The sequence below is a fragment of the Halichoeres trimaculatus genome, unplaced genomic scaffold, assembly GCF_033239565.1.
Source record: "Halichoeres trimaculatus isolate MK-OKI-2021-1 unplaced genomic scaffold, fHalTri1.1 fHalTri1_scaffold_8, whole genome shotgun sequence".
NCBI classification, from domain to species: Eukaryota; Metazoa; Chordata; class Actinopteri; order Labriformes; family Labridae; genus Halichoeres; species Halichoeres trimaculatus.
In genome coordinates, this window is record NW_027437186.1 from 22,295,064 (window position 1) to 22,320,865 (window position 25,802).

The window sequence follows — 25,802 nt, forward strand, 5'->3', positions numbered from 1 at the left end:
CCCTCACAACTGCATGTGAACTCTCGTTGCTGAATCCTTAAATTTGTATACATGAAGCAGCTTTGTTGTATTCTTTTGTTGATTTTTGTTGTTGTTGTTTTGCAGGCCGAACAGTTATTATGCCTCAAATCACCATTCTCAGAAAGATGAGCAATCAAAAATTCACCCTCTATGCTGTGGGTTTGAAAAGTGAAACTTGCTACACAGAGTTACAAAATTTTTGTACCACACTGTTTGTTTTTGCTATTTTTAAATGAAACAAAAAGAGGAATTTCAACAATAGCATTAATGGGGATTCCTGGGCTTTTGGTGTCTGCCTCAAGTGGACACACAAAGAACTGCAGGGCTTTGCACTTCTTCATTTTTTTAGAACCAGTGACTGTGGCTTGGTTTGCAGGAGGTGATAAATTCTCTTTTTTTTTCATTTAAAGTTTTTCTGAGGTGAGGATGTGCAGTGGTTCAGTGGTTGCCTAAGGAAGGTTCCAGATTTGAATCCCTGCTTGGCATTCTTCTGTTGATGTTGAGTTTGTATGTTCCCCTTGTATGGCATAAGTGGTGAAAGACAGTGGATGAATGGATGTTTCTGAAGCATTTCTGATACTATTAAAAGTATCAGAACAACTCTAGAGGTAGGATGAACACTTCTCACTTATGGTGTAAAAACATTTTGTTCTTTCACAAGTCTTTCACATCTAACCTCTACCAAACAAATACACTCTATAAAGAGTTAAAGCCCCCATAAAATACAGCTCATATCTGTGGTGGAACCAGTTCAAATGAGTATTTAGAAAATAATGACCACATTAAAAAAGGTGTACAAAGATATTGAATATCCATAAGGCTCTGAGATGATGTATGGAGCCTATTATTTCTGGAATGAAATGTGTTTTGTTTTCTTCATTTTTGGTCTATGAATATTTTATGTGGCAATTTTAAACTTGCTTCAGCTTGGACGGTGAATTAAACCCACAAAAACCCACCAACACACACACCCACAACCCACCCTCCATATATATATATATATATATATATATATATATATATATATATATATATATATATATATACACATACCATGAGTTAGTTTTTTTTATTACTCTCTTAAAAAGCTATTTTGTCTTAAGGTGACCAATGACCCAGCTTTCATCACTGCGCATAAAAATGTGTGTTAGAGATCAGTGGGAGCCATGCAGCATAAAAAGAAGGGGACTCAGAAACAGTGCGTTGAGGATGTACATGTTAATGTTGAAAGCACCAAACAGTTTTTCAGTTAAACTCAAGCAAAGATGAAACCCCTTCAGACCGGATGTCATTACTTAAACAAATGTGACTCTCTGCTCTAATAGCACTCCCAGAATAACCCTGACACATTGATAAAGCACTCAGTCAGTGCGTCCGTGGTGACTCTGGGGCTGAGCACTGTGAAGAGAAGACTGTCTCTTTGTTCTGTTGTGTATTAAACAACAATAGACTTGTGTAAAAGAAAAACAGCTCTCAAAAGGCAGCTGGCTCTCATTTCCATGCGCATGAACTGTCTCTAAGGAGTGATTCATTCATCACTGAACATCACAGTTTTTGTCATTATGCACAAAAAAGGTCAAAACTTGATTTCAACCTGCACCAAACAAAAACTGTAATCCTTGTTGCAGCAACTCCAGGCCATGGCCATTTGCTGCACTCTTTACACCCAATATTTCCTCTCTATTCTGCTGTCAAAGGTATCCCAAAAATTTAACTTCAAATTTACATTTTGAAAGAAGGTGGAAATATTGCCGAGGGAAATGTTCAATTCAATGTGGAGAATAAAGTACAAATCTTTTTTCGATGAAAGAAAAAAAAAAAAGCCAAGCTGTTACCATGTCATATTTTCTAACCAAATGTAATGCAGAGTCCATTCGGAGGGCACACAGATACTGCTATAGAAGGACATAATCAGGATTAACTAATCTCATTCATACACATTAAAACACATCTTAACAACAGCTGGCACAGTTTGGGGTTGCTCAAGGACACTTAGGCATGTGACTGCAGGATGTGGGATTGAACCCAGGCTAAATGAGGGACAACTCTGCCACCAAAGCACAACTAAAAAAAAAAGTGTCTTTGTTGTTGTGCGGTAGACCACAACATCAACTTATCTTGAATGAAATTAACAAAGAGGTCTACGTCTGTTCTAAGGTAAGTCAACATTTTATTTTAGGCAACATTTTGTCACTTTGCTGGAAATAAATATAAAATTATCCTTAATATCTCTCGCATTAGCTAAAGTTAGCCTAATGTTAGCTCCTAGCTAGGTTGTTCAGCATATCTGTTTGTTTGGAGTTCATCTGCGTATTTTGTTCTAGCATTTGTACTTAGGTGATCATACATCATTGTTTACAGTTGTCCAAAGGGCTCTAGTTAAACTAATGTTAACCTCTGGATATTAGCATAATTAGCTTATCTGTAATAGCTGAGATAGCAAAGGTTTGAAAACATTATGTCAACTGATTCAATGTAAATACTGAAGCACCTAACTGAAGGAAACACACTCTTGTTATAGAAGGTAAAAAGGCAGTTGTATTTTTCTCATAGTCTGAGCAAGAACTTAAGTGGTGATGGCAACAAGTTTTGACTCATCACATTAGCACTGGGATCTGTACATTTTGGCTTGAAACTGAAGCTTTTTATCAACCCTCTCAACAACTAAATGGTTAATTTATCCCTCCAAACACATTTAGACCCTTTAGGTGACTTTAAGATGATATGTGATCTTTCTGTCTCCAAAAATTATCAATGGCCTCCAACAAAATGTCACCTACTTTGGCACCTGGCCTAGCGCCTGTTGCTGCATGTTGTTTATTTGTCCAAGTAGGCGGAGAGGGGTGCGGCTTAGCCACGCCTCTCAGGATATTTTGCGTTGGAGTTACATGTACCCCATGAACACAGTTTGACCATTTTTACACTGAAAATCTTAGAAAAAACTCATAAAACCAAATGAAAATTGTCTTAATGCAATGCATATCAGTGAATACAGAGAATGTCCGAATGTATGGGAAGGCTATATGCACTGTGATTGGCTCATCGCATTTGTGGGTAGGACTTTGCCATAGGTCAGTTGCAACTTTAGAAGCAGGAATGGAGTAAGTGTTGACAAACTACTGTTTGTGAACTATCCTTGCATGTGGGTACCTGTTTATTAAGATAAGCTGAAACTAACTGTTCAGAGGTTACTGAGATGAGTTCTGGGATGATGTAAAGGTTGCATTTATCCTTTTTCTTCCTTCACTTGAGCGTCTTACAACAGGTAGCTAATTAGCTAATACATTTAGCGTCATGCAACTTAACCACTATCATCATTATTTTTTAGATGATTTCAAGTGTTGGAGTGTCGTTCTGTACTATTCCACTGAGTTTAAACTAGATGCTTATATTCGACAGTGTATCATTCACCTGCTTCAGTGCCATCTGGTTTGAATCGTCAAATTCAAACTACATGGCAAAGTCTTGTGGAACACTGCAAATACAGTCAATGTATGGTTTGCAGGTCAATGAATGATGCTTATGAAAACAGGACGGCCTTTGATCTACCACTATTATATAAAAGACTGAACTGAGTGAACCTCCAGCAAACATCCACTGAGATGCTACAAAGCAATACTTCTAGAGCTATAAACAGAAACCAGAACAAAGTGTGTACCACAACACTTTGAGTTTCATGTATAAAATCAAATAAAATAAAACAATCGTTTGAATGCTAACAAGCTAAACTGAGATCATAAACAGGAAAAAGTGTGAATAAGATTCTATCCTCGTGCTAGTTCTGGCTGTGTGAATATAAGTTTTGATTCTGTAAAGAAAAGTAAGACACAAGTAGAGTTTCAATGAAGAGCTTTTGACTTTTATTGAGTGATTTAATGATACTTAATGTCTTGCAGTAAATTATTAAAGTGTATTAGTTCATTCTTATAAACATGTTGGACTTTTTGCTCGCCTCATTTCACTTTGTTTTTCCAATCTCGGGATGCACCAACGTGCTGATAGATTAAGTCTATTTAAAACAGTTTAGCTAACTGTGTTTTGATGGTGAAGCTCTTTGAAGCTGGCACTGAAATCAGGCCCATGCTTCAGTATTTCACAGCCTGACACCCACGACATCGATCTAATCTGGCGTGGCAGCTCATTATCACCTCACCTCTGTGAGTACTCCAGCTTCCTGCAGCGTCTTGATAGCTGAGGTAATTAATTCTATCCCTCCTCACAAGCCCACGAAAGCTACGCTAAGACGGGGAGCTGCATCAGAACTGGTGCATGATTGCATTTTTAAATGGCTTCTGACACGGTGAATTGTACCTTTTAATGACCACTTGGCCTTTTTGTGTTGATGTCTGTTTGGCTTAGGGGGCACACACACCCTCCATTTCTCTGTCGTCTGATTGAACAGGAGCCCTGCCAAAAGAGGTGAGAAGGTCCAGGAAGCATAGTCACCTTTGTCAAATATAAGCGCTCACACAATCCAATTATCCTCACGAGTTCCTGCCTCCCACCCGTTTTATTCATCCGTCTGTGTTTTCCATCTCACTCTCATTTCCTTGAGCTTACACCCACCTTACCACTTACTCCTTTTTATTCTGGACCGTTTCATCTTTCTCTTGCCAATAGGTTTACCTGCAGGGTGGAAACATGCAAGTTTTATTTGTGATTAAGGACGACCATACCAGTAAATGAATCAAAGCTAAACCTTTAAGGGATTTCCATGCCTTAACATTTGGATTTCATTAATTTAAGAATAAAACTGTTACCCACAGCTCTTGGGAACAGTCACCTTTCGTAGGTTTCAGGGAAGAGGAATTTAAATTTGACTGGGTTTAAGAGTTTTCTTGCCTGCATCATAACGTTTTACTCACTTTTGCAAAGAGTACACGTAATTAAAGAAGTGATATGAAGGACAGGATAAAATGAATCACCTTTTATAACTTTGCAGAGTTGGGGACTGATGATTCACAGCCAGCCTTTTAAATTTAAGGACTAGACCTCCAGGCTGTGTGCCAGGGACAATAACTGCTTCCTCGTGCTTCCTGGTAATCTTCTTTATTTGCTTGAGTGTGTGCTTGTGTGTGTTTTACAAAAAGCATTGCTTTTCAGAGTGAAAGGTGTAAACATTTTGGTTAAAAAAAGGGTTATCTAGCACTTTGAGTCTCAGGTTTAGGTTAACAGTTCTGTTCTAAGGAAATATGACCTAAGGTAAAGTTGAGGATGAACGTTGTTTTGTGGTTTTCACAGATGAACGATTTGAGAGCAGGAGGTTTATGATCTCTGTGGTTCAGAAGGGCACCTCTCAGGTATAAGCACCAGCTGCTGCAGTCATCTTGGCGCCCTCCTTTGCGTTATAAAACAGATTATCGCCACTCCTGGAAATATATATTTATATATGAAGCTGCAAAGCCAGCAAATGGGCATTCATAAAGGACATATCAAAAAATTCCATTTACACTTCTCGCCACTTAGGTCAAGCTTAAGCCCCCTTCTGCTGTAAAACCAATTCCAGAGACAGAGAGTTATCAGGCCTTCAAATCTCAACAAAAGCCCTGCTGGTTGTTTTGTCTTTCATTACCAGTGGTCTCAGTCTCTGCGGCCTCTTCTTCCCTCTCCACCTACCCCTCTACCCTTCAATCTTTGTTGTTTTCTTCTCTTGGCCCTCTCCTTAAGAATCAACTCCATTACGCCCACATCCTCTCTAAAAGCTGGCAGGCTCTCGATGAGGCTGAAAAGATAGAGCTGAAATTGGATACCTTAATGGTCATTGGCATGGAAACCTCCCATATAAATGCAATTTCACACTGAGTCAAAGGTTCAGAGATGTTTGCAACTAAGACATGAGGGTGGTGTGCACTTAAAGATCCTCAAAATCCAACATGCAAATAATAATGAGATGAAAGCAGCAGAGAGGAGGAGAAATCAGATAAGTAGCACTCATCTGGGATATTTGTCAGAAACCTATCAGGCTAGATGTTCTTTTAATGGCCCAACAGATTGGGCTCAGTTCTCTGTGTGTCACATTATGCTTGGAAATTGCAGGCTGGTCATGCATTTGTATGTGGACTTCCTGTTTAGGAAGTAATAATTAGAGTTCCTGAAAATGTCTTGTTTTACATGTCGGACACATAGACTGTATGGACTGTATCGAATAGACAGCTTGGCACTTTACCATTGTACCATTTTGAAGCCAAAATACCCCCGTGAGAGGCGCCACCTTTGTGCAGCCAAAGACTTCGCTGTACTGCAGTCAGTCACCAGAGAAGTTTTTGTGGCGACCTCACTTGAAGCCGAGGAAGATGACGTCCATGTTTTCTACAGTTTGTGGTTGTTCATCATTAATACAGGAGTCAGGGGCGTAGCTACAATTAGGCAAACACAGGCAGTTGCCTGGGGCCCCAAGATTCCCAGGGGCCCCCAAAGAATCTCTTAAAAACTGATTTATGAAGTTCTCTTCAATTGAGAGCATTTCTTTCTTTCTTTCTTTTCTAAATCTTACTTCACATGCTTCAAAATACATCAAAAGGCTTAATCTTTAATGATTGTTTTGATTACTCCCCCTCCCTTCTTATTTAATGGGCTATTCCATGTTACAACACACCTGGAAATTTGATTCAGGAAGAAAGTGGTAAAAAAAACCTTTTCCCATTTTTTCTTATTTTCAACCAAGTCGGAAATAAAAACAATGTTGCTCTGAGATCTGAATTAAACATATAAGACTTTTAGGATTTAAAGGAATTTATCTAGCCCAGGAAACAGGATAATTTTCTCAAAATCAAACTTTTGATTTGGTGATAAACATTACTGTTCAAAATCTTTTTTTTGGATACATAACTCACTGGACAGGGGGTCAAATAAAAATACATTAACTTTAAAATAACAGTACCAAAAAGTATAGTAACTGTAAATATCACCTCTTTCAGTAGTTTTTTTTCCAGTTTTATTTTGCGCTTGATATTTACTGATTTTTTCTTTACTAAATTTTTTTTTTTTAATATTTACCTATTGTAATGTTTTTCACTTCATACTTTCTTGTTTGTTACTGTTACTCTGTAAATTCCCCACTCTGGGACAAATAAGCAGTCAGTTGGCCATAAAAGATTTCAAATCCTGGACAAAGTGGACTAAATTATGTATTCACTTTTTTCAAAATCAAACTAAAGTACAAAGCTTGAGGAAATGCATTTAGTTGCGTTAAGTTACCATGTACAAGATTAGCACTGTCTCATGCCTTGATTCTTGGAAAGAGACAGTGGACCCAGGGAAGGCCAGTCTAGCTCTGAGGAAGATGAGTTACAAGGACATGGAGGGCCCCATTGACTGGGTTTGCCTTGGGCCCTCAAACGACTAAATACGCCCCTGACAGGAGTCTACATGCAGGCTCTGTTAAATCTACATGAGCAGCAGGGCTTTGAACTCCATGACATTAGAGAAGTAACCACTCTGGTTTTGAAGCCTATCAGAACCCGTATTAAAAACGTTAACTCACCTGTTGTATGATGTTTGGATAAAGGAAGGAGTCTTTTTTGGTACCAGGCTGTAAACATTTTTATTTATTTATTTATTTATTTTTTTTTTTAAATGGGTGTGAATGTGGTTTTTAGTATTTCCAGAGCCAGCCTCAAGTGGTCACAAGCTGAACTGCAGTCTATAGCACTTATCCATCGGCTTCATTTCTTGCGTCAGACGTTGCAGCTTGGCTCAAAGATAATGTCAGCATGCCACTTTTCAGGTGGTTTACCCATAATCTAAAAAATGAAAATTAAAACAAAGCCAACACTTTGTCAGTTTGCCGCTTTTTGGTTTGCCTTTTTCACATCATGTGATTGAAAGTTTTATTGTTGCTGATGTTTGTGGAATCAGAATAAACACTGAGAAAAAGGGCAGATCTCCAAGTCATTGACTGTCTTTTGTCTAAGGCTGTAATCATATATATCATAATCAGAAATTAATTAAGCTATACCAAAACAACCTAGTAAGCACCTGCTGGTCATCAGAAAGAAAAAAAGTTAAGGTCTAAAAACCCTCAGCCTTGACTGCACAGACTTTACTGTGTTCACAAAGCCATGCACATTTTGTACAACTGTATAAAAACAAATACTTTTGTTCTTTCTTGTTCATAGCCAAAACCACTGTACATGTTTTCCCTTCTGGGTGTTTAAATTTACTATGTATGAGTTGAAGATATTGGAGTAAAATGTAGTTTCTATCCTCTACTTGCTGATGAGGAAACCATTAAGATCCTCTGGGTACAATTTACATCCACATAAAATTTCTTAGAAATATTTTAGTCTGGACAGCAGAGGTGGACTGACTGACTAATGTTCCCCTGAGCCTGACAGATAACTGGATAATTAAAATCCCCACCTGCCATCTCCCTTTTTCCTCTGAATCCTTTCTCCTTAAATTACTCTAACAGAAAGCTCGGTAAGAGCCAAAAAGCCTATCAAGCTTCACTGCACATTTATGAAAGTTATTACACCGTCATCCTTTAGAATCTTCTAAATCATGGTACAGGAGGTGATGAGAACAGCTGACTTCCTTCATCTTTGTTTAAATATTCTAAAAAGCCTCAATTGGCACCAGTTGCAAGAGCGCTGAGTTTCCTGTCAGGCTGTGAATTTGTCACAGCTTTCCTTGTGACATTGAGTGAGAATTAAAGGAGAAATGTTGGCACAGTTTTTAATTAGTCTAGAAAATGTGATTGGAATTGAACTGATGTAGTGTATTTAAAAATTAAACCATTCTAAGGATCAATGCCAGCTCTTCCCATTTCATGTATCTGCATGGCTAATGAGGAAATATGGCCTGAAAAGACTGCACATCTTTAGTTTCAATCCTCATTTTCCACTTTCTTCAGCTGATCACATGAGGGGAAATAAAAATTAGAGTCCAAAAATGTTTTTCATGATTCTTTATATACAAAAACAATATACACAGTTTGGACGTAACAGTAGCTCATCGGAGAATACATAACATTTTTATCCTAAGACTTAAAAAAAGACCTCTAGTTTGAGCCAGTCACTGGATTCAGCTTCAGAAGGCTTGTCTACACTTGATGACACTTGAGAATCTCCTACTGTGATTTTGACATGATCAGGAAAACATATGTTAAATATTAAAGGCCTCTGATCGGTAACAGCAGCAGCTGGCTTGTCGGAAACTGAGGGCATTTGGAGAAATTATGAAGGAAGCACCACCATGAAAGCAGACGTCTTCTGGTGTAAACATTTTCATCAAGGGGCAGAACTCCTGGTAATGTTGATCAATAGAATTCACTGAGAGCTTTCTTAAGACAGCAATAAGTTTTCTAGAGGCACAAATTTCATAATCTAAAGGCAAAATCCTAAGTTAAATTTAAAATGCTCAGCTTGATGAACAGTACAGAGAAATGTGAGTGTTTTCAAACTTTAAATGCCTCTTGGGTCTTGTTCAGAAGTTTTATTGGGTTTTTCTGATCGACTGCTTACGAGATGAGATGAAATGAAATGAAACAGAGCACAGCCATTTAATATTTCACAGACTGGGCTCCATGTGATTTAAACCAAGAGTTTATGAGTACACAGTAACTGTCACTACTCTCAGCTGCCTCGTCTAGATGCCATTTCCAATTGTTTAATAAAATAGCAGGAACTATGCATCAGTGTTGCAGCGTTTTGGTCTTCTTGTTTTTGTTCATGTTCAGTTTGCTGATATATAAAATGCATCAGGATTACCTGCTGCACCTTAATGCAGTTTCAGTATTTGACACTTACTTTGATTTACTCAAGTTTTCAAGCCACATCCTAGCTGTTCTTTTCAATTTGGTGCCAGGTGAGCTCTGGTAATCTGAGGAAATAAATCAAATGCGAGGTCCAGGGAGGATTTTCCATTACTTTAAACTGCCCATCCATATAAATACCTGCTGCACTGCATCTGCTGAGTCCAGTTCAAGTGGAAGTGGAACAGAATATGAAATAACCTGCAGATTTATAACTCCCTATGTAATATCTTATACATGGTCTGCTTAGGAAACAGGTAGGTTTGGTAAAGACAGCACATACAGTATGTGAGTGCTGCTTGCGACAATAAACAACTAAAATCAGAGCTTAAAACCTTCACATCAAAGTTTGACTCTATCATATTGGTAGTAAAATTGATTTCAATGTATGCACATGCTCGATATACATTCTGTACAAAATAATCAATATATAACAACAAACACATTGACATCATTGAATACTGTTGTTTCATTTTCACTGTACATCACTTCATGTCACGACCTCCTCACATTCGGGACAATCCGCCCTTTCCTGGATTGATTTAGTTGAGTTCTGTGAAGGTTGGAGGTCTGTTATGACAGCAGCAGCCTTTGGACATCAATAGACCCAATTTGTCCATCACTACTCAGCCAACATCTGTTATACAGTCCAAATGAGCAGGGAGGAAAGACGCCTTTGTAGAACATTCAATATCTACCTCAATCAAAGTGATTTAAGGGCCAGTGTTTGGCTTTTCTGTCCAACTCCTGACATATTTGAAGAGTAAGTTACTTTTTTTTTTGTCCCAACACATTTCATTTACAACTTTCCTGAATTTTACTGTTTTTACAAACCCCTTTACATCTCACATTAACAGATCTTTGTGTATTTTTCCCACAATGGAGCACTTAAAAGAAGCAATTTATAGGCATGATAAAGGTGAATTCAGTTTTACAACATTGATAATAGTTTCTATAATCCTTAAATCTACACATACATCAAAAATCTACCTGCATGTTTGAACTAAAGAAAACCTCTTCCAGAATGCTAATGTCTGTAACGCTTTAACTTATTTGATTTAAATTTTCAAAATGCACGAGTTAGTTCAGTGTGATGCACGTCCAAAAATTTGCTCAAGAGTGTAAAAATCAAAATTTGTTCGAAGGAGTATTACCAATCCTGCTTTAATGTTTTCATGAACAAGTACAAATCATAAATTAATGTCTGAGAGATACTGAGGAGGAAATAATAAAATTCACCACAGACATAAGAGTGGCACTTATCTTCTCATTTAACTTTCATCAAGATAAAGCATTATTGTATTAAAGTGCTTCAACAAGAGGCTGTTTAAAAACTCATTACTGGATAGATTAACTTATCTTTTTATTCATTTAACATCTAAAATAGGGGAAAATAATCCAGAATTCAGTTTGATTTGCAAACTGAAAGCCTGGTCTTAGCTTTTGCTAAGCATTGAAACAGCACCAAAGCACCTGACTATGATAAATACTTAATTCTGGTTGGTCAAGCTATATAATAAGTGGGATTAATTATCAAAATTGACAACACCCCCGCTCAATCCCTTAACTCACTGAATCCATTTCAAACAAACAGAGCCGGGAGGTTTAAGTAAAGGCAAGATGTAAAAGGGGCACTTCTCACCACGTCTCTCCCAACACATCTATAAAATCCAGACAGATAGAAAATTGTGATCAAGATTATGAAAAATAAAGAACTGTCCCCCTCTTCTCCAGACCAGCTGATAGCTTCTGAACAAAATCTAACCTGTAAACTTTCAAGTAAAAATAACAACAGGCAAATTCCTACTTGTCGATTGGCACAAAGTCACAGAGTGACAGCTCCAGCCAAAGTCCTAAAAAAGGAAAACCTGAAAATGAGATCCTTCAAACAGTAAATCCAGCACTTTGTGATCAAAGGTTTGCTCTACATCACACATCACAGGATGTGTAATGAGACTTGATCTCTATCAGTGCGAGTACTGAGGGATCAGAATTGGATAAAATTGGAGTGATTTCATTGCACTTCATCATTAGAGCCTCAGGTGTCCTTTGAACTCTGTGCTTTAGCAGATACAAATACTAAACTCACAGGTTTTTATTAATCTACATGAATGTCTTTATCTGTGCAGTTTATAACTCTTATGATATAATGCCCCCTAGTGGCAGATATACTTCAAATAGCTCTACAAATAAACTGCAATATATCAGAATTGACTCTAAGAGGCACATCAGAGAAGAACAAGCTGTCTCTGCTTCCCTCTGATCTATGACATAGGCACTGACATCAGCAGGCAACAATCCAATCACTCCCATTTCCTGCTGTGGGAGGATGCCCATATTTGGCCATTTGGCAGTTTATCACAAGGCATACCACGGTAAGTACACAGACTCCTATCACTACACCACATTCACTACTCTGAGTGTCACTGAGTCCATATTCCCTCCCTGGGTTGTCTCTGAAAAGGCCTGAAGTGAACAAAACAAACAAACATAAAAACAAAAAAAAACATACACCAGGAAGTTCTGGTCATCTATAATAAATAATCAGAGTGCTATACACACCATTGTTCTGGCAGATCTGTGCAAATGTTTCACAGGTGTCCATAGATGGCCAGAGCCTTAAGACACACCCGTAGCCTTCTAAAGACAAGAAATATACATCGTCATGTTTGTCATCATAATCATCATCATCAGGCGTTTGAGAGGACTGAGGTGTGTACTGAGGGTGTAGAGGGCAGGGAGACTGCTGGAAGCTGTGGTCTGGAGAGCTGTGGCGTTGACATCCAAGCAGACAGCGAGTAATCAGGGCCGATGGAATCTAAAAACAGAAACAGACAGAATTTAGATCAGGACTTTGTCTCTGTGTATTGTATTGCTGTGGAAAACCAACCTCTTGAAGTCAAGAATAAATTCAGTATTCAATGACAAACAGTCTCACAAGGCATCCCTGTGTTCTCCAGCAGTGTGAATACATAAAAAGTCTGACCTACTCTACTCTCTTTTCAGAAAACTATTCTGAGTCCTTGGTTTTCTTCTTCATGGGTTTTTAAAGAGAATAAATGGAGCTGAGCTGAATCTGAGATATAATAAGATATAAACGAAGACATGACTAGTTTATTACTACAACTTTTTGATCAGTTTTCCAGGCCCAAAAATGCTCCTCAAACAAATGCTCTCTGTCCTACAGAATAAAAATGTGTTGGTGTAATGTTACCTTTGAATAGTTTTTTCCCAAGATTTATAACTGATCTTAACTCTGCAGTAGTAGATAAAGAGGCTATTGTTTTCAGGATGTTATGCAATACAAAACATTGTTCAGATTGGCAGAGCTGAACTGTTCTCCAGGGGCCTAAGAAACAATCACAACATAAAAACAAGTCCAAATGATCCACAGTGATGGGATTCTTTAAATGTGTCAGAGGGATAATAAAAATGTTTGAATACAGAACAAGCATGAAAAATGGTAAAATAGTGTTACACAAGGGGCTGACAAATCATGAGAACCTCCACTGATGGTGATTCTAAAGTTAGGTAGTAAAACATTATTAAGATGCTTTCAAAGGTGTTTTAGCTCTATTCAAAATTTCTCTCTGCACTATTTTAAACTGCACAACCACGAAATAAACAGAATGTCCAAGAACATAAGAGAGCAAGCCTGAACTTTATTAACAATAGACACCTGAGGTCAATGAACTGGAGTCAATAGTGGCACAAACAGTACATTCTGACTTCAGTATGTTCAGAGGAAACAGCTCTTAAACACCAGAATAATTGAAGTATTGATCAGCGTGAGCTAATAAAGAGAAGGATTAACACTGGCTAAGCTATCATCACAGCTGACTGAGTGGTAAAGGTCAGTGATGGCTTCAGTACCTGGTCAGATGTTTGCTGTCTACATGAACCTCCATCTCTCGGCTCTTAAACTCATTCAGCTCCTTGCGGATAGCAGCCTGAAGGGACACAAAAGCACACAAAAACACAATTAAGTGCACCAGCAAGGATAAGACTCACCTGTCCCCAGAGTCACTGCTCACTGTGATTTCTGATGTTATTAGATTCAATCTTAAAAGCTCCCACAATCCACAGGGGAATGTATAATAATAATGATAATAATAAAGTATGTAATAAAGCAGTGATAGCTTTGATGTTTCATCAAAAAGCCTCTTTATGTACTATCCAAAGGCATATTTGACAAAAAGAAAAAAATCCTATCTCCACCATATACACAGTCAGATACACCCTCAGTGACATTTAGACCACAAATTAAGGTGATGTGAAATGATGTTCCTTTTTTAACCCACTTTAATGTGCATATGGCACCTGCTCCTATCATTTTCAGAGCTCTACAAACCTCTGTTTATCTAATATTTAAGTACAACAGAATTTCTATATCCATATGCAGCACATTAGAGGCCTTTTCATAGTAATTTATTGTTGTGTTTACTATAACATGGCCTTGCAAGGATAATGTAATAGTGACACAATTTGTATAGTTCTGCACATGAACAGCAGAGGGAGAGCTTCACACAGAGACTGTCCTCCAGTTCACTCTGCAGGGGTTTTTATTCTATGGGAGGTTTAATGAAGACATAGAAGGAAAATGCAGTCCAGGTCATGTGACTCATTAACATATATTTTCTTTTTTTTGTCTCTCCAAATATTGACAAAGTATATTTTCGAACAACTCATCTGCTGTTAGCTCATAAATTCATGATATGTACTTCTGGTCTGGGTTTGGTTTGGTTTTGGTTTGAGTTCTTATTAAGAGAAACTAAAGTGGTATTTTGGACAATCATGCTCTTCTGGATTTATGATAGCAGTTTGAGGTGAGTTTGTTCCTCTCTCACAAAGGGAGGTCTGAAAATGACTAGCCTGCACTAAGTGGTAAATCCATCCAGCACCTCTGTGATGAAGCGAAACATTAACAAGCACCCGAGCCTTATTTCCAAACATTAGTGCCTGATCTCACTAAAGCTCTCGCAGGCTGGACGAGAACAAATCCCTACAGCCAACATTTTGTGTAAAGCTGCCTGAGAGGAGTATAGGCTGTATTAGCAGGATGATTATGCACAAGGTTTTCCCACTTGTTTTGTTTCCACATATTTTGTCCATGTAACATCCTCCACCCCCATAGCACAGTGAACAAAAAGCAAACTTGTTAAAAGCAGCACATTGTGGGTTTACCACCTTGTCAGCTGGCGTAAGCCGTGTCCAGGGTTTGTCTGCCCGCCGGTCATAATCCTTGGCGTCTGTTACCTCGACATACTCATTGAAACGCAGGATTCTGCGAGCAACAAGCTCTGCTACTGTCGGCCTCCCACTCAGCTGAAAGCACACACCAGAAAAAAAGGGTAAAAAATTAACCACACATATGTAAAACAGTGTCTTTGGCTTTCAGTTACTGTAAACAGGTGTCTAAATCACCGTAAAAGTGTGTGCTGACTCTGTAAAACAATTTTCAGACTCAAAGGTAACAGGTTATCATTAACAACAAGGACAATGCACGAATCCAAAACCTCTGAGCTAAAGGATAAGTTTCAGTTCTGTCTGTGTCCACTAGATGGGCTGATTTCTGCAGGCAGCATCCTCTCTACCTCCTAATAGGACTCATAAGGTGGAGCAAAACATATTAGAGGCTAAAAATAGCACAGCTGTGTCCTTTCAGTTGTCCCATGTGTGCATGTGCGTATGTTTGCTGTAGGTGTTTACATTACCTTCCTAGTAAGTCTTCTTTTAATCTCTTGCTTGGCTTCTTTCTCCTCTGCTTCATTCTTTTCTGCAGGCAGAGAACAAACAGTCATTTCACACCCTTTAGCTGCTACAAACTTTAGCTGCTATTTTTAACAGCATGATGTCATTCTTTTCAATAAAGTGTGTCTGTGGTTATGACGGGTTGTGACTGCCTGAGCGTACAAAAAGCAAAGAAATAAATTCATTCTTCAGTTATTCTCCTTAATCAGACAAGTTTATCATCATGGTTAAATAAGTTATGCACTTCTGTGGCATCTTTATGACAAGTTTAAACTCTGTGTGTCACAAAATTCATATGGAAATGATATCTCACCTTGTGAATAAATGAATATGAATCATTAACAATGCACTTCATGTTTTTGCCCTTTAAATCTGAGCGGTGAATCGTTTTATTAACAGCTATAGTTTGTGTGTTTGTATTCTATCTTCACTTGCAGTATAATGTAACTGTACTGGTACAATAACATTAAAAGATTTTCCACTATATATTCTTTACTTTAGTGATCCGATTAGTGAAAAATAAACCATTTGAGATTCACAAAAAAGCCCCTTGTCGATTCTTGAACTGAGTAAAAATACTATCTTGTATTTTTTCCACTGTAAATCTGAGCTGACTTTGTGCGAAAAACATCAGCTGTGTCTGTGTATTACACTGTAAACCATATCGAACCTTGGACTGAACAGCTCCATGTTGATTCCAAAATGTGAAAAATAAAAAGATTATAAGGTAAAAAATGTCTAGCAAATGATCACGATTATTTTAATTATAATTTGTTTTTATATTCTCACCTATTAATTGCCATAGACCTGAATTTTAAAACTAGACATCCAATATTAAATCAGTTTAATTTTAGTTTCCTGTATAAATTGAAACACTTTAGTTTTCCAATACACGTCCAACAGCAAATATTGCAAAACTACTTAGTCATTGGTGATAGAAACAGCTGCTTTAGTAAGTTCAGGAGCATAACAGTTTTGAAATTATAATACCTCAAGGCCTTAATGCCTCTTTTTAAGTCTCTGTTGGCACTGAAACTAATCTTAACGAAACCTCCAGATGAATGATTCAATCCCTGCTTGATGGCATAAAGTGCAATTTTTTCCCATTATCTTTCCAAATATCAGAGTTCATATTATGAAACCTTTGTAGTTTGTGTATTGGCTACAATTCAGTCTCATTGACCAAACTGTAATTACAGGTGTGACCAAAGTAAGGAAAGAAACAAAGTATTTTACACTATGTTGCAAACGGCCATTGTAGCCTAGCCACTACTTATGTATGCTGCTCTCTTTGAACCTATAACCTCCCCTTTTTTGAAACAACATGTCTGTTGGTTAAAAAAATATGGCTGTCCTAACTGAACCCACCAATTTGAGGGCTTAAATTGACTCTTAGCAATGAATATAATATGTATTAAATGAGCTGGTATGAAACTAAGCATGATTCTGATGTTAAGTCTGTTAGGTGTGGAGGGAAAATGGATGAAATGTTAAAAAGTGTATTCCACTGCATACTCCAATGTATTCAATACTTTGTAATTTTTAGCTTGTAAATTGATTTATTTTCTACAGAAGTCCCCAAACTTCCTTACAGCCATTCATCACCCTAGCTACTGTGCTTTAAAAACTCACGTTTGAGGATGTTCCTCTGCTCCAGCTCCTCTGTGGTCGGTCTTTGGCTCAGGCGCCTGAAAAGAGAAAACTGTGATCACATCCGCTTTCAAAAGGAGCAGATAAGAAATCAATTTTTAATCACACTTACTCCATAAAAACCCATCACAAATTATCACAGTTATGACAATTTGACACCTTTTTTCTGTGAGTCATTCGAGGGCTTTTTGCTACAAGCCGAACCAAACTTCCACCAGATTTTTGGAGCGCATCTCTGCCACCTCACCACCCACAGATACACCAAATGAAAGAATTAACACTCCTTGTTATAACCCTGCAGCTCTGCCCAATCTATGCTGAAATTCACACCTTGTAAGATCTCACACCACAGTGAGTGTGCTTGTGTGTACCTGACTAGTTTACTGCCTATCTGCTGGCGGAGCACGTTTCTCTCCGTCTCAGAGCTTCGTGGCAGGATGTTTTTCTCCTCCAGCTCCTTCTTGCTTGGTCTGTTCCCCAGTTTGATGTTCAGGGTGTCTCGTCGGCGGATCTTCAGGAACAGAGGATCTGAAACAGAGTCAGAAAAGGAGAACATATCAGGAGCTTTCAAGTACCTTGTACTAAGTACTTTTATCTTCCGTCTGCAGCAAAATCTTACAGAAAACACACAAGAAGCTACCTCATAAATTAAATAACATTACTCAAATGTCTCCTAAAATCAACGTTAACATCACTTGTCTCAGTTTTGAAGGTTAAATTCTGTTTTTTTTTTCTCTGCATTTCTTAGTTACAGTTTAATATGAAGGATAAGAAATCTCATACTGCGTGTGAACTCATCATCATCGTCCTCATCTTCCTCTTCAGTGCGGTACAAGATCGGGCCGTCAGAGTCGGAATCACTAGTTGTGCTGTCTCTCGGCCTGTCAGGGATCACAGTAACCTCAGCCTGCTCCATGTTCACACTAAGGCCTGCTGGCTTTTCAGCTTGGAGCTCAGGCGAACTGCAGGAGAAAAGGACCAAACAGCACAAGTGTCTTAGTTATGTTAACACTGTTATCTGGGTTTTGTAACCAGTTAATAAAAAATAAAGATGGAATTGCTGCTTAAATATCAGCTAACTTTGTCACACATGTTTAACATAATAGTTTTTATTGTTTGTTTTTTTTACCTTGGGCCATTCTCCACAGCAGACTCTGTTTCTTCTTCCTGTTTCTTCTTTTCTTCCTCTACTCCCTCCCCTCCTGTCCTCTCCTCTTTCTCCTCCTTTGAGCTGCTCCCCGTCTCTCCCTCTGTGAAGGAGGTGTCCTCAGTTGCAGAGTTGATATAGGGAATCTGCTCTGTGGCCTCAGCAACCATCTCCTTGGGGGTCCCCTCACCTGTAGTTGTCCCATTAGGAGCAGATTTAGTCTCAGTGCTGGACTGAGAAGCAGTCTGAGTTCCTCCTGTCTCACTGCCTGAGGCTTCAGATGAGGCAGCTGTCTTGTTGTCTGAGGAAAGGGGAGCGGACTGTGACTCCCCAGGCTCGCTTGAAGTCTCTATAGAAGCCTTTTGAGGTACTGAGGATGAGGTGGGAGTGTCTGATCTCCGGTTGGTCTTCCCATCTGTCCTGCCGTTGTGTGCTGCACTGTCCTTTGATGCACGAGAACGCAGGGTGGAGGTTGTGGTGGAGCTAGGGGTGGTTTTAGTTGTGGATCCTGTCTTCTTTGGATGGGATTTGACTGGGGAGAAAAAAGGAGAATGATCAAATCTTGTCTCTCGGATCCTTATGTTTGTTCTCCATCACACTCGGAAGAAATACAGGTTTTGCAAATCATTAAAAGTTTTCTGCAGGCACCAATGTGTTTCTATTTTTACTCTGTATACCTTGAGCAGTAAAGTCAAACACACTGTTTGTAATTATTTTTCAGTTATATCATTCTCAACTTCTTCACATGTCATTACTTTATTTTAACTGTAAAAAAAAAAAAGAAAACGGACAAGATTTTTAGAGAAATATTGAATATGCTCAATATAATATCTCAGCCAGCTGGATTGGCACATCTATTCAGACTGAAATTAGTATGATAAGAAGATCAACAGCTTAGAAACAGATGCAAATTTAAACAGCTTTTAAGAGATATTTGCCATAAAGCTTACAGGCTTTGTGTTCATGTTTGTATGTCAGATTAGAAGAAGACTTTAGTAGATATGTTTTTTGTTGTTAAGTATCAAAAAGTTGATCTTTGGCACTGCCATCATCTGCTTGTTTAAGGAGGAATAAGTGGATCTCTATAATTAATGTCCAAAACCAGAATCAAGATCAGTTCTTGAGTTTCATGAGATGACTTCTGTATTTTGGAGCAGGATGGATGCCAAGTTTGATGGGGTGATCTGAGACTGTGGAAATCTGTCTAGTTTCACAGATAAAACAGATTTTACAGCTTTGACCAAATATCCTAATCTGATTGGTGGCATGAAAAAGCTTTTTATTCACGGAGTAGAAGATCACACCCTTTTTTCCGCTTTTATAAAGTGTAGGGTGCCATCATGAAAAATAAGACAACATCCTGCAGCCATAACTGTCTAATAATAAAACACATATTTAAAATCACATGATTACAACTGTGTACTTGAAATGTTTGCCGTAGTGCTTTACGTGTCTGTGGAGTGACTGTATGTGTCAGCACAGAAAGCCTGAGGAAATGTACAAACTTCACTTTCAGAGATAAATGAAACCACTTCAGTCCCTTCCCCTGTAACCGAACTTAAAATAAACAGAAGCCTTCAGCGCAGACTGTGTGAAAGTCACATGCAGTATTTTGCCCTGTGTGCTGCCGAGCTTCATCATGCTGTAGGTTACACAAGGACACGCTCGCACTGGAGGATGGGTGGTGGTCATGCTCTGACATCAGCCATGCTACACTGACTTCACTTATCTTCACATGAATACACACACACACACACACACACACACACACACACACACACACACACACACACACACACACACACACACACACACACACACACACACACACATACACACACACACACACACACACACAGGAGAGGTAGTCATAGAGCTTGACAAATAAGTTTTCACTTCTGCTTTCCCAGAAAACAGAGAACTCAAGAAAGAAACACATCCACAGTTGAGTTTCTTAACTGGAAACTGTTCTGATAAGAAAAGGACGATACCAAGCGGGGAAATCAGGGAAAGTCTGTTTTGTCGTCACTTGACAGGAACTTGACAAGTGAATACTTGCACATGAAGCAGTGATCTCAGAGGCAAAGGTCTTTGTGACGACTTTCTCTTTTCCTTTTAGTAAGTGAATCAAGCAGATTTTCCATGCAGGGAGTTCAGGCAGGCAGCAAACAGGCTCCAAACTAGCTAAACTTACCAGTCCCTCGACCAGTAGTGTTAGTGCTCCGTGGGTTAGCTTTACATTGAGTTGATGAGCCTGCCTTGCCTGTAGTTTTAGTTGTCTTTTTAGTTCCCGTAGCGCCTTCTCTGTGCCTGGTTGTGGCCGCAGGGCCACCTGCAGGTTTGGAAGAGGCAGGTAGAGTGGCGCTTGGCTGTTTTTTAGCTTGTGCATCTCGAAGTCGCACTGGGTTCACCCGAGGTAGCGGTTTAGTATCACGCCTCTCTGAGCACATCAGTGGAAGTAGGGAGGAAAAATGTAATACGACAAGTTGTTGAAAGGTAAAAAGATAAAGGTTGAACAATTCAACATGTGAGAACCAAAGACAGATTTAGTGAACAATAAGAGGTGAACTGAGTATGAGACAATGTTTACATTCTAGATACTGAGCAGCTTCATTCAGAGAGTATCCAGGTAAACTACATACAGCTGAGTCTTGCAATACTGTTGATAAAATGAAACCATTAACCTTCCCTGTCCTCCAGGGTGAAGGTATGTGTGTTCTATTCCCATACATGCAGTATTTGTTACCTGCACCTTTCTGTTTATTGACAAATGAACAAACAAATGGCTCAGGTTCAATGCTAACAGGGTTGAGATGGGAGAAGCCCAACACTTAAACAGCATCAGACGGGAGAACAGAAGCCTGTCTCTTGAGGCATAGGGAGACATTAGGAGAAGGTTACCGCTCTGTGCAGACCGTGAATACCTGCTGGAGGCTGGCATAATGGGAATATCTATTTGAGCACATTAGATCAGGTCTGGAAAACCCAAAGAGGATTCAATGTCAGGCAGAAACTGCAGCTGATACAAATGCATTATACATCCATGGAAAAAAAACAAGATCTAAAAGAAACAGCCTTTGATTCAACCATGATGCATGATGTCACTGTAAACACTGAGCAAAACATTTTTCAGCATGAGGCAAAAAGGACGCTATGATCCCTGACAGTAAAAAAGGAGAGGAAGAGCCTCTGTGTAACAAAACATTTATTTATTTTCTCTGCCCTTTGAAAATCTCTGTTCCACGTGTTTTTTCTTTTTCTTTGAGATAACTTTTCCCAAAACAAACAGCACTAAAGGTCAAAAATCCTAAACTTGCAGACTTTCAGAAGCTTAACACACTCTCAGCCCCAGATCAAAGGTCAAAGTATGACACGTCACATATCTGATACCTGTTTTGTCTTCACTGCTGGCAGGCGCAGTGGCCTGTTCCTCCGGCACTGTTTCTGGAGACTCAATGTCAACTTTGACCTCCTCTGCTGTTTCTGTTGCTGTGGCATGGCCATTCAGGTTTTCACTGCCTATGGTTTCCTCTGAAAGAGAAAAAGGAAAACACAATTGCTTTAACATAAATCTCTGCTTTTAATTTATGTAATATTATTACAAACAGTGAAATCTCAGAATTTGTATTTAGACCTGCTTGTACTGGAATTACTGCAGGTGAATATAAGAACAAGTTGGACTTAGCATACAAGGCCTTAAGAAGAAAAACATGCACAGTTTATGCACATTCTGCACTTTGCTGAATCAAATACTTTTCTACTTCCTAAAATCATGATACGCAAGCCTGAGATTGTGCAGGTCACAGATGGGAACACGTGAAACACGTGATGTATCAGACAAACCTTGGTCAGGGATCAGAACTCCTTTCCTGATCAGCTCCTCCCTTGTCTGTCTGGTGGAGATTTTTCTCTCTAGAACTGGAAGATGTACATCAGGTTGGTATGAGACTGAGCAGACAGACACTTTTTTGCAAACATCTGTGAAAGCGCTGCACACAAAACATCACAGCACCATGCTCTGAGACAGAGAGGAGGAACTGAGCTAAGTTTGACACCCTGTGTCAGTCATTAGACGTTTGGTACCTGTAAAAATATGTTTATGGCATTGATTTAACATCCAGTACAGTCAAAACTGTTCCTCCTTTGAATCCATCCTGCATTCCCCTCTTTCTGTCTCTATATCTGTAAAAAACATTGAATATTTAAGCTTTTGCCAGAAACAAATTACTATCCTACCTTTAAATGAGGCTCCACAGAAATCACAAATAACTTGTTTATTTAGTAGTGTAATAACACTAGCAAAGCATATGCAATTGAGTTCAGAGTCAAGATTTTGTGTAAAAATCCTGTAGATGAGGACGAGTAGTGGTTGCATTTTTGGCAACTTCCACTTGATTGATTTAAGTAGCCAAAAAGTCTAGAGAGTACTGTTTATATTGCTATGATTTATAGGGTGCTGATATTACAACTTGATACTTAATGTTTTAAAATGCAGGCCTACATTATGCTTGGATCAGTTTTCAGTAGGGATGGGTACCTTTCACATTTGAAATTATACGGTACCTGGCAATCGGTACCGGTACTCAACGGTACCAATTTTCGGTACTTTTTTGTGTTTATGTGGTAAAAAATATCAATTTGTTCAATAATAAAATATATATTTTTTACAATTTAACAAATATATTCTTCTATATATAACCTTGAAATGCTGTGTTCATGTCCAGCATGGAAAATCGCCTACTCTTCCACTCCTTCACAGTCACAAGGATGTGTTTAGGTACCTAAACATGGTACCTTTTGATTTTACATGAATCGATACCAGGTACTTTTGACAGAACTCGGTCGGTACCTAGAAATGTACCTAATTCGGTATCCATCACTAGTTTTCAGTCTCCTTGAACACAAATCTGACTTCACATTGCATAACACTAACCAATGCCCCAAACATAGTCAGGAGTTTCATACAAATGGCTTTAACACTCAGAAAAGAGCTGCAAGGACTATCTGAAAAAGCTAGTGTTTTTGCGTGATAAAGACTCAATTTCCCGTAAGCACTAGTACCCACTGTGATGAGGACATGACTCTGACCAAAGCGTGTTTGTTTTGAAGCAGATCTTCTTATTAACACTAGTTTGTTTTGTTTTAGACAATTTCCTACTGGATGCAAAGTGAGGAAGTCAGAGGAAATGTATTTGTAAGTAGCGCCTTTGTTTAAAACTTGACGTCAAGCAAACTTTGTTTGTACCATAGTTTAATAGTCGGCCATGTTTGGCCCAGTTAGTGTCTATAACTTGTAATGTTAAAGAATCCTGGTTATGTTCAACCAGCACTCATCTACCAAGCAGTGCTAACGTAACCTCACTCTTCATTACTAATAGATTTTTAAGTTTGAACAGACCACTGCAGAATAACTGCTGACTGTGGGTTTAAATGAACATTATCACAAACAGTTTAACCTGTGTTTTAGCCTGTGCCCTATTATGCTCCCATTTAGCTTTCTTCTGGATTACATGTGTTACATCTTTTGTGGATTACCATCTGGCATATAATTACCATAATTCCCATACTGTTGGGGACACCTGAATATAAGCTCCACCAACAAAATTTAGAAAGAAATGTGCATATATAGGCTGCACTTGACTATAAGCCACAGGTTGTAACGTTAGAGATCATGGGAGATAACTATTGCTGAATGAGTACAACCTAAAGAAAACTCCCTAGCAGGTGTAAACATATCTGTAAATTAGGCACACTGTTGTATGAGCCACAGGGTTTAAAGCATGAGAAAAACAGTAGCAGCTGGTAGAAGTGAGACTTTTTTAACATCGCTTAAAAAGTTTTCACAGGGACTTTAACTTTTGTATTTCAATACTTGAATAACAGCTCACAAAGCTACTTAAAGGAATATTTGAATCTTGAATTTGAATTTATTTATTTTATATGGACAAAGCAGTTTAACATAGTTTTATTACAGAGCATGAATCTGATGTGCTGCATGAGTTTAAAGCAAATGCTAGTTTCCAACTCTTATGAGTAACCAGATCATAAAATGTGCATTTACCAGTAAAAAAAAAAGGCAAAAGAGTTTAGAGAGTAACACTTCAGTATAACACAACTTTTTACCTTTTTATTTTCAAACAGCAGAAGGAAATAATATAAGTAAATTAAACTATTAAATAACTAAAGGAGAGACTATTACTATTTACTCTATTTTGAAAGTTAAATCCAAATTCTGATTATGTGCACTTGATGCTTCAGTCGATGGGTAAACAAGTGACATTCCCAACACTGCAGCACTGAAGAGCTCTAGCAGCAGTAAACTGTAAAGAAAATCTTTCTAAACCGATTGTTTGTGCCCTGCCCCTGGACAACATCCTGAAAGAAACCAGAGACACAAAGCTTGGGAGGGAAGAGTCTGATAGATAGAGAAGGAGAGACTTCTTATACTGAGCAGCTGTGAAGAAAAAGGCGTCTGCTCTCTGTGTTTACTCCTGTTCTCTCTTCTTTCCCAGCTGACACTGGAGTAGAAATCAATCAATGAGCTGCAAACAAACTTCACTTTTTTCCTTTTACAGCTCAACTTGGAGCCACAGTGCTGCTGTTCACACTTGATGCTCAACACAAAGCCACAAATAGAAGCCACACACACACACACACACACACACACACACACACACACACACACACACACACACACACACACACACACACACACACACACACACACACACACACACACACACACAAACGAAATGCCTACCTTTGGACAGATCCTGGAACTTGTCGCTGGTCTTCTTCTTCCTCCACTTCCAGGGTTTGAACAGTTTCCCAAGTGATGATAGCTTGCCTCGCTGCTGCCGTGACGCAGGGGTGTTCGGGGTGTTGGAGGAACTTTCCACAGCAACTTCACAGCTGGAAAGTGATGCTTTCTCCAACCCATCGACTAAAGACACACAAACAGGGATACATAAGGTCTCAGACAAGACATGCACTTCATTTCTCTACATAAGGGATTAAGCATACAAAGTCTTTGTGGACAATGTTTCTCACTGTGAGGCTTTATGTCCTGCAACTAACATTACTGAAACAGCTCTTTGAAAGAACTGTTCAAACTCTCATACATTCATGCATTCATGCCCTCAATAAAGCCTTTGTTTTCTCTGATTAGTGTAAGCAAATGAGGGAAATGCTGGGCAAAGCAAGAATATTATCACTGACTCGGTGTCTGCACAGTGCTGGAAGTGTGTGTGTGTGTGTCTGTGTGTGTGTGTGTGTCTTGGCCAGATCCATGTTCTTCCACAACTCCTCCTCTTCCTGCTGAAAGATTAGACAGGCTGCGAACTCTCTGGAAAACAGTATATGGATGGTATGTGTGTGTGTGTGTGTGTGTGTGTGTGTGTGTGTGTGTGTGTGTGTGTGTGTGTGTGTGTGTGTGTGTGTGTGTGTGTGTACTGACAGAACCACACAGGGGAAAGAGAG

At 38.8% G+C, this 25,802-nt stretch overlaps 1 protein-coding gene across 4 annotated transcripts in view; it reads right to left on the bottom strand.

Annotated features, from left to right (window-relative positions):
* Positions 1-8,927: 8,927 nt before the first annotated feature.
* Positions 8,928-25,802, bottom strand: part of phactr2 (phosphatase and actin regulator 2) — a 41,532-nt gene continuing 24,657 nt past the window's right edge. For 3 of the 4 annotated variants that reach the window (XM_074676352.1, XM_074676354.1, XM_074676353.1), the window contains exons 2-13: positions 25,084-25,266; positions 22,167-22,241; positions 21,714-21,854; positions 20,518-20,763; positions 18,306-18,855; positions 17,960-18,138; positions 17,548-17,704; positions 17,159-17,214; positions 15,490-15,551; positions 14,963-15,100; positions 13,649-13,725; positions 8,928-12,593 (exon numbers count right to left, since the gene is read on the bottom strand). In XM_074676352.1, coding sequence (XP_074532453.1) covers positions 12,578-12,593; positions 13,649-13,725; positions 14,963-15,100; positions 15,490-15,551; positions 17,159-17,214; positions 17,548-17,704; positions 17,960-18,138; positions 18,306-18,855; positions 20,518-20,763; positions 21,714-21,854; positions 22,167-22,241; positions 25,084-25,266 — 1,880 coding nt within the window. In that variant the 3' untranslated portion in view covers positions 8,928-12,577. The remainder of the gene's footprint in view (positions 12,594-13,648; positions 13,726-14,962; positions 15,101-15,489; positions 15,552-17,158; positions 17,215-17,547; positions 17,705-17,959; positions 18,139-18,305; positions 18,856-20,517; positions 20,764-21,713; positions 21,855-22,166; positions 22,242-25,083; positions 25,267-25,802) is intronic. The other variant, XM_074676355.1, reaches the window with a different exon arrangement.